The sequence below is a fragment of the Podarcis vaucheri genome (genome assembly GCF_965113315.1).
Source record: "Podarcis vaucheri genome assembly, chromosome: 6".
Taxonomy (NCBI): domain Eukaryota; kingdom Metazoa; phylum Chordata; class Lepidosauria; order Squamata; family Lacertidae; genus Podarcis; species Podarcis vaucheri.
In genome coordinates, this window is record NC_138764.1 from 87,754,938 (window position 1) to 87,773,516 (window position 18,579).

General features: G+C 44.2%; 1 protein-coding gene and 1 long non-coding RNA gene across 6 annotated transcripts; one reads left to right on the forward strand and one right to left on the reverse strand.

Annotated features, from left to right (window-relative positions):
• The first annotated feature begins 198 nt into the window (after positions 1–198).
• On the forward strand, positions 199–10,519 carry RNF114 (ring finger protein 114). 5 transcript variants are annotated; one of them, XM_082226519.1, is made up of 6 exons: positions 199–335; positions 2,222–2,372; positions 4,478–4,584; positions 6,640–6,754; positions 7,385–7,492; positions 7,863–10,519. In XM_082226519.1, exons 1-6 carry the CDS (start codon positions 310–312, stop codon positions 7,926–7,928), a joined length of 573 nt encoding a protein of 190 aa, XP_082082645.1. In that variant the 5' UTR covers positions 199–309; the 3' UTR covers positions 7,929–10,519. The 5 variants fall into 5 exon arrangements, with proteins under 5 accessions (XP_082082645.1, XP_082082642.1, XP_082082644.1 ...); XM_082226516.1 differs by having other exon boundaries at positions 200–449; XM_082226518.1 differs by lacking the exon at positions 199–335 and adding an exon at positions 383–501.
• A 2,932-nt stretch (positions 10,520–13,451) lies between these two features.
• LOC309534633 lies at positions 13,452–17,004 on the reverse strand. The gene is made up of 4 exons (XR_014220817.1): positions 16,961–17,004; positions 16,085–16,139; positions 15,547–15,701; positions 13,452–13,518 (listed from the first exon to the last, which is right to left on the reverse strand). It is a non-coding gene; the product is annotated as an uncharacterized lncRNA (long non-coding RNA).
• Between the last annotated feature and the right edge of the window lie 1,575 nt (positions 17,005–18,579).

The window sequence follows — 18,579 nt, forward strand, 5'->3', positions numbered from 1 at the left end:
TGCTTGGCAGGGGGTTGGACTCGATGGCCCTTGTGGTCTATTCCAACTCTATGATTCTATGATTCTATGATTCTAGATTCCCAACCTTGTAAGGGAAGCCGCGCCTCCTGTGACGAAACGAAAGTCGCCGCCGCGGCCGCGCAGGCGCATTCGAACCCGGACCCGGTGGGCGTGGCCTGGGCGGCACTGGCCCTTTTAGGCCGCCGTCGCCGCCTCCTCCTCCCTCCCCCCCGCTCCCGGCTTGTTGGCTAAAGCGTCGCTGTTGCCGCGCTGCCGGCAGAGGCTCTCGGAAGTGGCCTGTGGGGGAAGATGGCGCTGGCTGAGGCGAGCTCCCGGTACGCGGAGGGGGCAACGGCCGCCGCTGAGCGGCTGGACCCGCTGTCCCGCTTCACCTGCCCGGTGTGCCTGGAGGTGTTCGAGAGCCCCGTGAGGGCGCCCTGCGGCCATGTGTGAGTGCGGAACAGGCCGCGGGGGCCGGAGCGGAGATAGGAGGCCGCAGGGGTGGGTGAGGTAACCATGGCAACGAAGGGCTGGTGGGGGGCGCTCTTGGGCGGAGGCCGGTTAGAACTGGACGGGCCGCTTTTTTCTCGCCAGGAGCACAGCCAGGAGGAGGCCGCCGCCGCGGCAGCTTCGTTCGCCTCTTCCCTCCTCCAGCTGCGCAGCCTTCCGTTGTCTTACCAAAGCTCTGGGCTGCGGCGAAGGACGGGTTTAAGTCGCCAATGCGGTGGGGGTTATTTTTTTGGGGGGGGAATGGTGTTTAAACCCGAGTTTCCCCTTTTGGCCGTTCATAACAGCTCCCGAGTTAACGTGTTGGGAAGCGGTCGGGTCTCCGCCGGCCTGCCGCTTTTGCAGCTGAGCGGAGATGCTTGCAAATGAATAGGGCGTGTAGGTTCTTTCCAGAGTTAGCTTTCGGTTCCATGGGTTCTTTGCAGTGTTTACACTTTCTGTTTCGCTTTTGCTCCTCCTCCTCCTGCTGCTGCACGAGCGGCTCGCCCTTCCTTTCACCAATCCCGCACCTAAGGGCAGTGCCAAGCGCACCTCGAAATAGGTTAAAAATTGTTCGTTTCTGGGTAGAGCACAGGGTTGAAATGGTGGAAACAAAAGAACTAAGTGGCAATTATAAGTGACAGGTAATTAATTATAAGTGAAAGAACAGGTACTTAATTATAAGTGAAGGAAAAAATTGTAGCCTTTCTGAGGTTTTTAGGAACCAGCATGAGAAATTGGTCGACCTTAAGCATGCCTTAAGAAAATAGGGGTGCTAGCATTTAAAACTTTCAGAGAGCTTTTTCAGAGACCATATATAATTTTTCCAGCCCTGAAAATGCCCACATGCTCCCAGCAGTGTTACCTTTTGCCATCTATTAACAGGTACATATTGCTGTTAACTTACTGGTGTTGTGTGAACTTCATTGGTCACATAAATGCATTTCTGTGTAGCACAGAAGCCATAACGCTTAGACTCTGTTGCAGAAATGCTCTTGTTGGGTAGCCCTGTATACATGAAACAAATATTGTCATCCTGCAGTAGTAGCACGCATTATATCTGTTCTTCCTTGGTCAGTTCTAAAGAAATAAATGAAGGAAATCAAAACTGCACCTGTTGAGCAATTATCCTGCCTGTTCTTACTGGAAGTGTGAATGGTTGCGACAGGTGCAATCCATAGTCCCTGACTACTTTTATGTGTGTTTTTTATTTTGCCCTAATTTGATGCTATGTATATAGCATGCTATGTATACAGCACCTAAGAATATGATTACTATTGCTAACACTGCTGCTTAGTGAAGCTTATAGCAGTAATATTCACTTTTTATATAAGGTGTGGCTAACTATTCACCACTGGTATACTTTTGTGACTTCATCTTGCATGTTATCAAAAGTAGACGTCAACTGTGATTCATGCCGCTATCATTAATGTTGGTTTTGCAAGGTCTTTGAGGAGCAGGTTTTATGCTCCTTATGTAGTCAATTTTGAACAAGAAGAGACATTATTAAAAGGAACAAGAAGCTGTTAACCGGTTAACTAGGTACCTTTAAGGTAAGTTATAGAAATAGTTGAGTGTAGGTTGCCTTTTAAAGATTACATTGTAATATATTAATAGGTTTCTAGGTCCTGTGCTGCTTGTGATTTCTTTTGGTGTTGTAAGAAAGGGGTGCATTGGCACATTGACTGATTGTGTACAATGCAAATGTTAATATATTGTCTTTTTTTCATATTAGCTTTTGCACACCATGCATTCAGGAGTGTCTTAAGCCAAAAAAGCCAGTTTGTGGAGTTTGTCGCAGTACCCTGTCTCACGGCAGCAGAGCTTTCGACTTGGAAAAGCAAATTGAAATGACAGAGACTACTTGCAATGGCTGCAATAAAAAAGTAGGAAAAGCTGGCCTGTGTTTACCTATATATAACATGAATCTAGATAAAAGCAAATTTTCACATTAGATTTCTCACTTGATAACTGTCAGATTTGTGTAAAAGAAAATTCTGGTAAGCCCTGCTGAATTTCATGGTGGTGGGGAAGAGGCTATTCAGGTCTTTCAAAGAACTGGCCAAGGTAACATGTGGTTTTTTACTTTTTTCCTTGCCTCGACTAGAGCGTGGGAAATGGGTCTTTCAGTTTCCTGCAATGAGATCTGTCAGTAGTGGAAGCAATCCAGCATGTTCAGATCTTGTCACAGGAGGGGATCATGGGACATATTTTACTAACATGTCCTGTCAGTGCAGGGATTTCCACTTGCACAACAGGACTACCCCTTATTCCATTCCGTACCCTCTCCAAATCTGCTCCAGTGGGTATGGGGAACCCCTGGAGCAGCTTTGTTTTGGGGGAGGGGCTAGAATGCTCCTTTACGTAAATCCTTGTGCTAACAGAATGATTGCCTTAGCACTACTTTGGATTCCACCCCATGACTGCACGGCAACATCACAGTGCAGGTGGTGAAGAGAATACATGGCAAGCCCTCATGCAGCTTTTCAGTATTTCTTTGTAATATAAGAAGTAGCTCTCATGAAAGCATACAATTGTTTTGTGAAATTGATGCCATAATTGCTTCAATGGACCCCATGCACTTTGTTGTTTATGATTTGTAGTGAAGTTTGCATAACCCCTTAAGGGGCTTAACAAAGTGAATTTTGGATGTACGGCTGATATCTTGAATAAAGTCTGATAGTTTGGGGACTGTTTTGAGCCAAAATTGAGTCAGGAATGGAATTGCATTTTATATCTGTCTTCCCGAAGCCCTACAGATGTTTTCAACTTCAGCTCCCATCAGACCCAAGCAACATGGCCAGTGGTCAAGGTTGATGGATGTTGTTGCCCAAAACATATGGAGGGCACCACGTTGTGGAGCGCTCCTTTATATTGTCAGTCTTCAAAGTACAATGAGAATGTGAGGGGGTGGGGATTAATGAAGAGCTGTTGTGTCTAAAAGTACCTAAAAATACTTTGCTCTTTTGTAAGAATGGTTTTTGTCTATATCATTTGCAGTTGAAAGTAAAACTGAAGTCCTCTATTTTTAAAATATCTGACTTTCCATGTCTCAAACTGAATGCCTCTCGTGTATCATATTCTGTACTGAGCTTAAATCAGCATCCTCTTATCTATAAATGTACACACATAATATATTAAATGTGCTCAGCTTGATCTATTTGCCAGCTGAGACTGTTAAAAATTCCTTACCATTCTAGAAATTGTCAGATCATAGACTATGTTAGATCTGGTAAACCAAAATTAAAATTCTTGTTCAATTGTAGTTTGGACAAGCAAGCTGAACTCATAAAATAGAAATCATAGAGTAATCCTGTAATTTGTGTTTTCAGTACAAATAAAATATACAACAATGTGACTATAGAAAGAAAAGCTTTTATTGGTAAATGTTGGCAACTGTACTTTGTCAGTGTCTGGAGAAGTCCAGATGATACAAACTTGTTTAGAGACTAACATTATATATGGGAAATGTAACAGCACAATAGGAAATATTAAATTCCATCCACCTCTGCTTTCTGAAACCAGAGTTTGTTTTATAATTTTGAAGGGGAGAGAAGTTGTCCCCAAGTACAATTTTAATACTATCCATATATCCTGCTGCTGTTCATGTGACCTTGTCACAATGCAATTCTTAAAGCAAGCTACAGTAGTTGATTTCTTTCTAGCTGATTGTATTATACAGAGTTAACTAACTTGGGGCATAAGAGAAACAGTAGACTGTTTAATCTCCTGGGAATGAAAGATAAGAACAGTGTCTGGATAAACAAGGTGTCAGCTAACAGAACAGTAAGGGATAGGCTAGGTGCTGCAGTCTTGCTGCAAAGTGGTAAATCAACTTAGTACAATGTGTCCCTTGTGTAACTCTTGTGTTTTTTGACCCAGAGCCTGTCACAACAACCCTTTTGTGCAGTCCTTGGAACATACTTTTATGTCACATCTGAAACACCTACACTGTTTTAAAGAAAATGTTTTATTTTCTCATTCTGTACAGATGTCCCTCTCAAAGCTGCGTAATCATGCAGCTTCTTGTTTGAAGTACCAGAATTATATAATGGAAGGTGTTAAAGCCGTGACAAAAGATCCACCACAGGATACCAGGTAACCTCTCAACTGTTGTGATTTGCTTACTTGTAATGGAGGCTCATATATAAGATAGGTGTAAAAACTGAGGTTTGCTGTATCTTGACCAAATGGCCTTGGAGATCTTCTGCACTTAAGCAATGGGACCCTTGAATTTTGCCACCTGATCCCTTCCTGAAGGTTGTTCTTAGTTTAAAATGGTATCCCTGTGAGGAGATTAAATTATTTGGAGGGTACATTTACATAGTGGAAGAGCGAGAGTCCACTGGACAGTTGAAAGGTCTGATGAAATAAGTATGTCATAACCATTCACCCAAAGGCTACAAAGGTCAGCTGAGCTTCCCAAGGAAGGAAGCCTTATTTGGAATTTGATTAAATGATCTGTGGTGAGGTCTAAGTATATGGCACCTCACTTGCAGTCTCAATTGAGGTCCAGACAAATGTTTGTTAGCTAATGCAAAGCAGCTCTAGCAATTTTTCACATGTACGTATGCGTAGTTGATGGCAAGAACTACTTCCTATAACAGTGGTACCTCGATTTACGAACTTAATCCATTCCAGAAGTCCGTTCTTAAACCGAGGCGTGCTTTCCTTAATGAGGCCTCCCGCCACCGGTGCCTTTCCACCATTCAGATTCCGTTCTTAGACCAAGGTATAGTTTGCAAACCAGTACACTACTTTTGGCTATGCGGAGTTCGTAAACCGAATCATTCGTAAACAGGACTGTTTGTAAACCAAGGTACCTCTGTATCTAGTTTGCTGTTCATCTTTGGAGCCACATGTTGAAAGGTTATCTGCAGCATAAAAAGTGTTGCTGCTTTGTGCCAAATAAGGAAGGGTTTTTCTTTCATATTTTCTTCCATATTTTAAAAGCCTCAAACATTGAGGGCACTAGAGGCTTAATTACAGTACAGTGGTACCCCGCAAGACGAATGCCTCGCTAAACGAAAAACCCGCAAGACGAAAGGGTTTTCCGATTTTTAGAGGCTTCGCAAGACGAATTTCCCTATGGGCTTGCTTCGCAAGACGAAAGCCTATAGGGAAATCTCCTGGGACAGCGGGGAAGTGCAGCGCACCTTCTCCTCTGTTCCCAGACCTGTCCTGAAGGCTTGTGGTGGGAGGTCCGGGAACAGAGGAGAAGGCGCGCAGCGCTTCGCCTCTGTTCCCGGGACTTGCGTGGGAGGAGGGTTTTTCCTCCCCACCGCCAACATTCAGAACAGCATTCTGAATGTTGGCGGTGGGGAGGAAAGCCCTCCTCCCACCGCAAGCCTTCAGGACAGGTCCGGGAACAGAGGGGAAGGCGCGCAGAGGGCTGCCTAGGCTGCGGATAACAGCATGCTGCCCCGCGCAAGGGACGCTCTTAAGCAGAGCGCCCCTCGCGTGGGGCAGACATTCGCAGCTTGGGGAGCCCTGCAGGACTTCCCCGCAGGGCTCTCCAAGCTGCAGATAGCAGCCTGCTGCCCCTATCCACAGCTTGCGGATAGCAGCCTGCTACCCCTATCCGCAGCTTGCAGAGCCCTGCGGGGAAGTCCTGCAGGGCACCCCAAGCTGCAGATGTCTGCCTCGCACCGGGCAGCAGGCTGCTATCCGCAGCCTAGGCAGCCCTCCGGGAACTCTTCTGAAGGCTGGCGGCGGGAGAAGGGCTTTTCTTCCCACCGCCAGCCTTCAGAAGGCTGTTCTGAAGGCTGGCGGTGGGGAGAAAAGTCCTTCTCCCCCCGCCAGCCTTCAGAAGAGGTCTGGGGACAGACTGTCCCTGGACCTGGTCTGAAGGCGGTCTCCATAGGAACGCATTGATTTTCAATGCATTCCTATGGGAAACCGTGCTTCGCAAGACGAAAAACTCGCAAGAAGAAAAAACTTGCGGAACGAATTAATTTCGTCTTGCGAGGCACCACTGTATAAGCTATTTTGTGTGCTTTTCCCTTCAGAGATAGCTTGCACTGCCTATCATAGTTGCTTTGTTGAATGATTCTGCTGTGCTACTCAAAGAGCCTTCTCCTACATGACTTTAAGCTGCTCTACATAATTGGAAGTTTTTCATAGAAGTGAAGGCCTTACCCTCTGTTTCTACAGGAGTGTTCCAAATAGGTTCACATTTCCCTGCCCTTACTGCAATGAGAGAAATCTGGACCAGGAAGGGCTGGTAGAACACTGCCGAAAGTATCACAGCATGGATGCAAAACGAGTGGTAATTGCTTTACTTTTCAAAGTGTAGTTCAGGGTGGGTTGATGGGTCATTTAATAGGAAGCTTTTTTTCCTTGAAGGAACAAATAGCGTTACTTTGATTATAGCTAGTATCCCAGTGCTGCATGACTTGCTAAAAATTTCTTAACAAACTTTTTTCCTGCCATTGCTGTATTTTAGCAACTACTAACATGGCTGGGTGTTTGTAGTGGTGTTTTTGAATACTTAAGATTGTTGCAGTTAGTAGGAGTTGCCCCACCCAAGTTTACACTAGGAAACATCAAGATATTTGGCTTGTGGCCAAAGAATCCCCAGCAGAATTCTGTTTGCCCTACAAGGCTTTCTTTCCCTCCCACTCTTCCCACACCATTTCCTTATGCCTCTTGAAAAGCCATTCCTAGGCTTTGCAGCAAGACAGTGCTGTGCTTGGGGCAGTGACTAATAAGTTTGTATGGACAGAATTGCCCTTCTGTTCTTTGGGTTTCTTACTACGGGTTTTCCTGGGACAAGCCTTTGACAAAGAAAATAGTGGGCAGGATCTAGAATATATGCTGATCAGATGCGGGGCGGGGCACCTCCCACCAAACTTGAAATGGAAGAAATTTGGGTTGGATAAACTGCAAACTTTTCCAGGTTTGCCCGATCTGTGCATCAATGCCATGGGGTGATCCAAACTACAGAAGTGCTAACTTCATGGAACATCTTCAACGACGACACCAATTTTCTTATGATACTTTTGTGGTAAGTAGTAACTAGGAAACAGCCTCTTCAGAATTTACCAAACGCTAGTCTTTTCTTTTAAACTTTGTCTTTTTGGACAGCCTTATTCTAATGTAAAAAGCTAGGAAATAGTGTTTCATTCAGTTGCCATCCTTGGAGGGGGGATGACCCTTCACAGATCAGCCCATACACAGAAGTGAGCGAAGCCACAACTGGGCCCTGAGCATACAGGGAAATCTTGGGCGCACCCCTTGGAAATTTGTGCCTATACCACTTAACATCCTGTAGTGGGAGAAATGAGAAGTGAAAGAAGGAAATTGGCTTTAACAGTTCTGGTACAAGACCAAAATCTGTTTAATCATACGCATTCTCCCTTGTCTCCTGTTTTTAGGATTATAATGCTGATGAAGATGACACGGTGGCCCAAGTTCTGTTACGTTCCTTGAGGGATCAGTGAATATTGCAAGGAGTAAAACTCTTCAATACTTGGCTTCCATTAGGGGAAATGTACCACAGACACTATTTGCCTCAAGATTCTTTGGCGTCCTTAAAAGTGAAGAGCCTTTCTTAGTTTTGGTTCCTGCTGTCTCCATACTTGGCCTCTTCTAATGGTTGCTCCTTTACTGTTTGCCTGCTCAAGGGTATCTCTCTTCTTTCCAGTTAATCTTAAATATTATTCTCTGCTTTTTCTTTCACTTTTGAATTCTAAGGCCTATACATCACCAGGAACTTGGCAATAATTTCACCCTGTGAGCATCCTCTTCATATTATTGTGCTCTCCTATACATTGGTCAAGAATCGGAAAACTAGGTTTTCTAGATAATATAGAAGCCCTGGTTTGTTAGGTTCAGCTGTTAGAAATGGGCTTCCATTTCTTGATTTTGTAGAGAAATGGTGGATTTTATTCCAAATCCACATTTACAAAAGTTGATGCCAGCCATTCAACCGCACAAGTCCCAGTTGTGAGTAATTCTCTCACTTCACAATATGCTCTTGTGTGCGTTCAGCAACTGTACAGTACCTGCTTCTGTGAGTTTAGAGGGAATTGGTTGTTTCTTTAATTTGTTTTTTATTTCTCCATCTTTTGACATCTTTGCAAAGTTCAGATGTGAAGTATGATGGTGTTTGTGTGGTACTTGGGAAGACAGAAGAATTCAAACACAATGTTTTATTTCTTGCCTCTTAAACTCAAACTTGTATATTTCTACCTCTGCGCCTAGAGTTCGGAACAATTTGAGAACAAGAGGGGTGAACTTTAGCAGCTGGTTTCTTAGATGTAATATGTTGGAAATACTGCCCTTTATGTAAAACTGCACTTCTATATCCAAAACAAATGCTATGAAGGGGTGTGCACGAATTTCCATGCTGACATGGCAGTGTTAACGTGCTTAACCTATTGTAAGCATGCAGCCACATTTTGAATTCTTAGGCTGCTGTGGTTCAAAAACATTTCAGTACATAGTATACAAGATCTGATTCTCAAATTGGTTCTTGATACCTCAAAAACCCTAGCCCTATTCTTGCCTGCTGTTTACACACTAACTAAACAGGTGATTTTCAAGTTGGGTGGTGTTTGCTGGCCTGGTGGCCCTGTGCTGAATGGGATAGGAGAACAGGGCTCTGTATACAGCTCTGCAGGCTTTATCTGCCAGGTCAGAAACCCTATTAGGAAGTTATTCTACTGAATATCCAGAGATCATATGATGCGGCCTGCAGGTGTAATTCCACTTCCCCATCACATTTAGTCAATATATAGTGAGAATAGGGCTACGGTGAAGTGATTTGCCAGAGGTTATCAGCACTTCTGAATGTACTGCCATGTAGTTAAGTCTGAAATGTTAGTCCTGAATAACCTTTTCCTTTTGCTAGATGTGTAAATATCCTCTTGTGTGGCACATTCGGATGTCATGTTCTGTGTACAAAAAATAACAGTGCATTTAACTGTCAGAAGCAAGTTTGAGAACTGGGCCAGATTCCATAGTTCAGCCATCACTAGCCTTGGGTCCCTGGGAGGTGGTGTTGGACTGTAACTCCCATCAGCCCCAGCTGTAGTCCAATAACATCCGGAGACCCAAGGGCTGGGAAAGGCTGCCTTAGATTATACTTCTGTTATACAATCAGATCATTTGTTCTGTGTTTAATGACAACTTTTTGCACTAATTATTATAAGTGAAACCAATGTGAGGTTATGGCGCCAGAGCTAATAGCGATTTATGTAAATCCGCACACATAATTTAGCCTGACAGGCATGCAGTGATAAAATCGGAGTCTGAAGTATGTTTACAGCCTGCTGAAAGATAGATTCTTAGAACCTGTGGCTTTGAGCTAATAATGACTAATAATGACACGGTACATGTGAAACTAGTTCCTATGCTGAAGTGGTCTAACTGCCAACTGCCCATGCTACTTTTTAGAAAGAGCTCTGTGTGGAGACTGCTTAGTCCTATGCTAAAATTCCATCTTGAAACCCCTGGTTGCTAGGATTTTGATTCCATATTAAGAGTTTTGCACTGAACCATCAATTATATTTTTTTTGTGTGAGTTTGGCCAAGATACAAAGAGGGCGTGTGGTGTTCTGGGGCTCATGAAGTTCACTCATGTCACCTTAGCCTCTTGTGTGTCTTTGCATTTCAAAGCAGTACGTGAAGTCTGGGAAACCCACCAAAACAATGTCCGGTATGGTATAGAAAGCCCATAGCACAGGGATCGGGAACCTGCGACCCTTCAGTTGCACTGCAGTTTCCATCATCTCTCCTAATTGGCCATGCTGGCTGAGGCTGATGGGAGCTGGAGTCTAACATTCCCCATGCCTGCTGTAGCCAGAAGGGAGAACTGGCTGTCCATATATGCACGGAAGTGCCTTCTGCATGCGTGTGGGCCTCTTTGAATCTTGGCCACTGTCTTTCACTATTCAGTCACAACATTCTGCCATCCGCCTATGGAATTCATAGGAACCTGGGTATCCTCCATGAACATACCAAGTCTTTTTTGTTCTTGTAATTCTAAGTGCACTTCTAGTAATTTTAATAAAAATTTTAGAGTGTCAAATCTGTCTTGTTCTGGCTTTTAAATGAAAAAAAATGTAAATAAATGTAATGGAGAAACACTAATGTATGGAAATACTTTGTCCCTTGCTATGGGGAGCTCCAATGGCTGTCATTTGAAGAGCAGTAATGAGCAAAGCTCAGTCTCTGCTGAGTCTTACTCTTCTAGGTTTTCACCAGCTTCCTCCGTTGTTGCAGAGTGAAAATCTCAAGAACATAATTTTATTCTGGAACAGAGTTTTATTGAACCAACTTCAGCCTGGCAACTCCTCCACACTGCTGTGGGGAGTGAGAGAGAAGGCTTGTGCAACTCATACTGTGGACAAAAATAAATCTATCAACACTTGGGCATGCTGACATGTACTGTTTCAGGATATGAAGGGAAAGGATTAAATGCATATGGGGTACAGAAATTGCATTAACCTGTGCTTTTTTTGAAGATACTTTTCATCCTGACCTAATTTGCATATGTTGGTAGGTTTCTGATCATGTTGGCAAAAGCCCTATTCTAAGTGTAAAACGTTGCCTTGCTCATTTAATCTAAATGACCCTACCAAATATAGAAAGTGACAGCTGATCAACTGCTCTGTATACAAAAAAAAATAAAAATCAAGCTCACCTCATGGAGGTATAGAAACCATCCCACATTGAATCTACAGGTATAAATGAGCACAATGGCTATCTTGGTTGTAAATTCAATTTAGTCTCCTTTTATTCCCTGCACACACAGCTATGCAAGAGGTGTCATTTCTGAACCAAGCCTTGGTAATTACAACCCAATGTTCAAATACACTTTGGTCTCACTTTAAAGGAGCAGATAGCTAGATTCATGCTTTGGCCTTTACACTGAATACAGAGCGATAGCAATATTATCATTGGGGAGTAAATACATGTGCTGGATTGGTATATCTCTGCGGCTCATTGGTTGTCCCCCAGGTATTTGATAAGCCCAGTATTGGTACGTGTTGGATTTTTGAACATTTGTAAGAATGGTGTCAATGTTATTTATAAACTGCTAAGAAACAAACAAAAATAGTGTTATAAAATGCACTCATTAAGCAATGGTGAAATTCTACAACTCAATGGAATAAATGGCCAGCATTGAATCAAATTCTTCCAATGCTTGGCAAAACAAAAACCTTTCCAGCCTTCTGCTAAGGTCAACCACCTATTAATGGATCTGGAGTTGTCATAATGCATGTTAAGTACTGCTTAATTGCATATTTCTCTATTAACTATGTTTTCAATCCTGTTCACAATTGGAGCTGGCTGTATTGGAGCGTTTTGCAGTGTCCCCAATTTGGAAAGGTGGTATCTCAGTGGTAGAATATCTGCTTTGCATGCAGTAGGTAGGTTCCACGTTCTTTCTCTGGCATCTCCAAGAAGGATTGCTAGAGTGCCCAGTTCAAAACCCTGGAGAACCTCTGCCAGTCAGGGCAGACAATTCTGAGCTACATAGACTGTACAATCGGGGGAAAGAAAGTACCCCCTCTTTGAATTCTGTCGTTTTACTTTTTAAAAAAGGGACCCCTGATCGTAAAGTCCAGTTGCGGATTACTCTGGGGTTGTGGCGCTCATCTTGCTTTACTGGCCAAGGGAGCTGGCGTTCGTCCGCAAACAGCTTCGGGGTCATGTGGCCAGCATGACTAAGCCGCTTCTGGCGAACCAGAGCAGCGCACGGAGATAATAACAATCATCTGTTCCTTAGCAGGTCTTAAAATTAGGTAAATACAACCTCAGACGAACAACAACACATGACATATTGCACCATGTCATGATTTAGTTAACGCAAATAAAGCCAAATTCAAAGAGGGTATATGTTCTTTATCCCATGACTGTAGGCTGAATCAGTGAGACTACACAAAAAGCAATTTCATTTCTTCCACAACACTGCTGTAAAAAGACACCAGCATGGAACTGCAAAACTAGAATTTATCAATAACTCTTATTTGTATAGAACTGGATCAGAACCAAGGTTTCCTCCCCCACTTGAGGGTTTAATCAAATCATATCTAGTGTGATGGTATGTGGGATTGGGCTTAGTGCTAACTACATTTTGTAGCACTTTAGACCCACTGTTAACACATATATTACTGAACTTCGTAACTTTACTTAAGGTTCAAGCACAGCACTAAAAAATTAAAAATCAGCTAAAACAGTTTACAGTCAGAATAATAGGTGTGTCTTAAAGAGCATGGTAAAGAGATGTGCCTTCAGCTTATGTCATAAGCCTTCAAATGATGAACTTGGATTCACCTCTGTGAATTCCACAATTTAGGAGCTGTCACAGAGAATGTTCTCTCCTGGGACCCCATCTCCTGATACTCTAAGGGGGCTGAAATTACTAAGAGGGCCTCTGCTGATTTTAGCACTGGAGAGTGTCTGTAGGGAAGGAGGTATTTTCTTCAGATATTTGGGGACGAAGTTGTTTAGGATTTTAAACAGTGCATGTATATATCAGCTGAGTAGAACACACACACTGTTCCAGTGGGTTCTAGTCCATGAAAGCTTATGCCACAATAAAACAAGATTTTTTACAGTGTCTTAAGCCTCTTCCTATGTTTAGCGCTGCTGCTACTCTCCTACAAAGTCTCTCATTTCTGTTACAAGGAATTTGGCATCTGGACAGCAGAGAGCAGTCTTGCAGCTCTTTTCAAGTTGCCAGGACAGACAAGTGTGCAAAACATAAATTAAGCATTTGCTGCATTTTTATTATCTTTGAGCATTTCTTCTACCAGCTGAGTACAGTAGTTGCTTGACGCATGTACTATGTGTACGGCAGCTTGTCTCATGTCAAATCCAGCCTTCTGAATGCAGAAATCTTAAGGCTTGAATTCTAAGTAGTTGCACGCACGAAGACCCCATTGAACTCATTGGAACTGACTTTGGAGTTAAATTTGCTCAAGTTGGTGTTGTAATAAGGCTGCATTTTCAATGGCCTTTGCATAGCCCGTTCTTGGTCTCCTTTTTGCTTTGCTCCTGGATTTGTAGCCCCTTAAACTCCTGCCATTCAGAAGCCATTCAGAAGCCAAAAGTGGAAAATGCAATTAATATTTCCCACTACTTTGGACTGTCTCAAGTAAGGGGAAAGTCCAGTGTACTCAGAAGGAATCATTTCCTTGTAGATTACAATGCATAAAGTTAGCTAGTCTCCAAGCATTATAGTCTTATGAGTGGCAATGGCTTTCCATAAGGCAAGCTGAAGCAGCAGACTTTGGATGTCCTCAAGGGCAGGAGAGGGGGAGGCAGATTTCTCATCCATGGCTCTTACCTAGAGCACAGTAGCTTCTCTCGCTGTCAGGAGCTGTTGGGGCTACAGAAGTGGACCCCTGGCTCTGCACAGCTGCCACATGGGGTTGAGCCATTAGGGCAGAGATGGAGACTCTGTGGCTGCCAGACATTGCACAATCTCCAGTCAGCGTAACCAGTAGCTCTGCAACAACTGGATGAAGTCCCACAGGTCCCCATGCCTGTGCTAGGGTTATAAACTGGAGTGCCTCCCTAAGTGGTAAAGGCTTTCCAAGTCACATGGCTTGCTGTAGTCTCACTGCAGCAGCAGCAGCAGCAGCAACAACAACAATTTTATTTATACCCCACCCATCTGGCTGGGTTTCCCCAGTCACTCTGGGCTGTTGCTAGCAGAATAGTAAAAACATGATAAAACATCAAACATAAAAAACTTCCCTAAACAAGGCTGCCTTCAGATGCCTTCCAAAAGTCAGATAGTTGTTTATTTCCTTGACATCTGAAGGAAGGGTGTTCCACAGGGAGGGCGCCACTACCGAAAAGCACTGGTTCCCTGTAACTTTGCTTCTCACAGTGAGAGAACCAGCAGAAGACTCTCAGAGGAGGAACTCAGTGTCCAGGATGAGTGATGGGGCTGGGAGGCGCTCCTTCAGGTACACTAAGGAAGAGCTGTAATAATGGTTTCTGGTTCAGGCTGAGACTTTACGTATGCAATACTAGTCTTTTCTGGGTCTGGCTTGGCTCTTGAGCTCCACTGGATGGCTGCTGCCTGTTACTCAGCTCTGGCTGTTTCACAAGTGAAACCTGCAACAAAATGCTGCAGCGGGATCCTGTTTAGGATTCCAGCCACCCCAAACCTTTTCCCCATTCCACCCTAGTTTTCTGTTTCTCCTCCAATAGCCATCATTCTGTGGCCACTGAGCATGATCAGCCCTCATAGAGCTGTTTCTGGGAGTTCCCCCTAGGGTTTTTTTTTTTAAATGTAGTTCTGCAAGCCTTGGGTTTGCCTGCTGCTACCACCTTCCTATTTGTTTTCATGGCTTTGGCTACCCAAGGGTCTACAATCTGAGAAGAAGTACAGGAAAGCGCTCCCTGTTGGTTATGTTACCAAATAGCAAGAGTAAAAGGTAAAGGTCCAGTCGTGGCCGACTCTGGGGTTGCGGCGCCATGACTAAGCCGTTTCTGGCGAACCAGAGCAGCACACGGAAATGCTGTTTACCTTCCCGCTGGAGCGGTACCTATTTATCTACTTGCACTTTGACGTGCTTTCGAACTGCTAGGTTGGCAGGATCAGGGACCGAGCAACGGGAGCTCACCCCGTTGCGGGGATTCGAACTGCTGACCTTCTGATTGGCAAGCCCTAGGCTCTGTGGTTTAACCCACAGCACCACCCGCGTCCCTTGATAGCAAGAGAGTGGACTGTTATTTAGATTTTGCAGCAAAACAGCCCTCTGTGTCAGGGTCCCCTGACATAGGGACTCTGTGGCCTTCCAGGTGTTGCTGCACTACAGCTCCCATTGCCATGAAAGACCGGAGTCCAACAATATCTAGAGGGACAAAGTTCCCCATCCATGACCCAAATGATGTCGGAGGGGATGACTTTTCTCCCTTTCACCACCCCTGCTGTAAGAAACAACCAACAGCCATCTCAGAACCAAAAGGAATTTCAGCACCCACAACCAGGTGCCACGCTGAGCTGTCAAGATCTGCAGCAGAGGCAAACAACTGTAATTTGGGAAGCAGAACCACAGAAGAGTGTAAACGTGGGAGCCTTAATTGCCTTACCCCTTTTTCCTCAAAGCCCAGGGTTGTGATGATGGGAAATAATCCTCAGGAACGGATATTGGTAACTCCCTGTGAAAGATGTGGGTTTTTTGCCACCCACCTCACGACCTCTGGCTTCTAGGCAGCTGACGCACACTTCTGAAACTTGCCTGTGTCTTTATGCAACCACAAAGTTAAAACACGTTATTGACCTTTCAGTAAAACTCTCAAGGTGACACAACAGATGATCAGGGCCTGGAAGAGGTATGGGGAATGGGGGTTTTTTTGGAGGAGCATTGGCATATAACCCAGTTTTTAACTGACAGTGGCAACAGCTGGAAGGAAGAGGATATGCAGGCTGTTTTGTGAGAAAGGGAAATAGTTTGGATTAAAGACTGGAAACTCACCTTTCTGGGAGTTCAAAGCATGGTCCTAGTGTGGTCCAAGTGTTTAACTATTTGGTATACTTTGCAACCAACCAACCCCGCTACTCCTTGAGACAGAAGTCCAAGCAGAATGCAGTTTTCCAAAAAGGTGTAAAATAGAGGCAGTGATCTACCTGGTTCTGGAGCTGGTAAATAGAGCCAAATGGTCCTGATGGTGAGATTCTACGCCTGGGAAAACCCCAATTAAAAACCATTAAAAATAATAATGTTTATTTCCCAGGGATCTGATGCTTCTCCCTAAACAAACATCCCTATTTCCATGTGGCTTGGGGGCTAAAGGGATCTCAGGCACTGCTGCCGTCGAGTCTGGAGACAGATGGGACAATAGCTTTATCCAAAGGGTGTGAACTGCCACCTTTATCTGAAATGCAGTGTGATAGCAACCCAAATCACTCAGCACTGGGCTGGGTCACAATTCTGTTGCTCTTCACTTGACTAAAACAGCTCCTGGAAAGGGGGAGGAAAAGGCACTCCCGTCTCCTTGTCTCACACCCCTTTTAAGAAGATTTGTCAGCAGCCTCTGAATATAATCGGTCTTTTCAAAAAGCTGCCATAGAATGATATTCTTATTAGGAAGACCAGCTAAAATGCTACAGAGCAGCAGATAAGCTTTTGAGAACTCTGGGACTCTTCCTTATGCTGGATGAATAATCAAAACAACCACCCTTTAAAAAGAAAAAGGTTGTGGGGCAGAGAGAGAACAGCTGTGCATGATGGAAAAGCCCCAAAGCCTGCAGTTTGTTACAGTCTTAAGATGGAGTGTAGGAGGTGTTGTGCATACTTAATTAGATTAGACTCTGCTGGATGCAAAATAGTTTTCAGATTGCATCAAGGACTCCTGGGATTTATTTATTTTTTAAGAAAACAATAGCTGCCCCCCTTTATTTTTAAAAATACAAAAGCCAACAAACTGAGAAAGCTAATACAAAAAGCAATTACAGTGAAAGCAGCAAGCTATGGATTGAGGCTGCGGACCTATGCACACTTACCTGGGAGTAAGTCCAACCGAACTCAAGTGGGACTAAGTTCTGTTCTGAGTAGACAAGCATTGAATTCACTGCTAGAAAAGGAACTGATAAATTAATTGTCAGCGGAGTAGCTATGCTAACAGTCCATAACAGCAAAACTACATCAGAAGAGGATTGTGGCAACTTATTTGTTTTACTTATTCCTAGGATTTCTTATATCCTGCTATGCTGAAGGTATACAATTCCACAGTGGGTTACCACAATACAGTTATAGAAAGAAATCAAAGTTATAATTTTGCAACATACAAATTCAGCAAAAGAGGTGGGTCTCCCAAAAGAAAATACGTTAAATGTCAAAAGCCAGGAGAAAGAGGTGTGTTTTCAGTATATGATGAAAGCTGCACAATGAAGGTGGCAGATGCATCTCAATGTTCCACACTTTAGGGGCTGCCACAGAAAAGGCCACAATTCCCAGTATGCCAGAAGGACCAAGAGAACCCCTTTAAAGACTAACAGATTTAATACTTCTGTGAAAGCATTGGGGACAGCCCGTCAAATGTCATTGCTGTGTTGTTATTATAAGAGTGGCATCAATGCGCATGATGCTCTGTAACAAGCACTTGCTGGTCGTTGCTCCACGGAGCTTATAAGGTCTGACAGTGGGGAGGATGCACAGTGAGGGAGGCATGGAAGACACAGAGAGAACAAGGGATGTACGTGAGCAAATGCACGTACTCCACACATCTCTGTGCAGAAATCCAGCATTAGGTCCTTTGGGAGTGAACCGAAATCTAGCAGAGGCAGAGTTTGGCAGATCACACCTTCCATCTTGAGTCACTTGTAGTAGAGACTTAAAACTGCAGGTGAGAATGCGTATCCGCTGTTCATAAAAGAGGATGCATCCAGCCACCTCATGGGGAACCAGTTGGGCTTGCAATGGGGATTTGCACCCAGGTGTGAATCTATTTTCTCCAGCAACTCTCCTCTGCTGGATGTGAACAAATAAGTATTTGAAATAGTGACAGAATCATAGACTCAGAGAGTGGAGGGGCCCCTGTAGACCATCCATCTAGTCTAATCCAACCTCCAGCTTGATGCAGGAAATCTGCCGCTGAGCGTTCAGCCTCAACAGGTGGCCTGTTTGAAGGCCTTGAGCAAGTGAGAATCAGACTATGGCATCAATGCTTGTGACATCATCTGAAGCAAAGCGAGAAGTTCAACTATTGATTTCCCAAAGGTGGGTGTATGTGAAATCTAAGACTAGCCTGTATAGTCCCATAAATTGCAAGAGAACCACCTGTCATTCCTATAGTCCCTCCAGTGTGAAATGAATGCAATAGCAATCCATTTCTCCCCACACACCCCAATAGAAGCATCTCTTTTAAAGCAGAGATAAGGAACCCTCTCTCTGGTTTTGGGTCGCTCCTCAGGCCACACCTCTTAGCAACCTCGATCCACACTCTCCTCAAGTGCATTTATCCATGGCAGACCTACATTTGGGGGGCTCTGAAGCTTCAGCTGTCATGGGGGCTGCTTCACAACCAGCAACAAGGTCTGGGGAGCCACTGTTATGTTCTTTGATAGGGTCATTCCATGACAGATCACCACACCTTCACAACATTGGTTCTAATCGGCTCTCA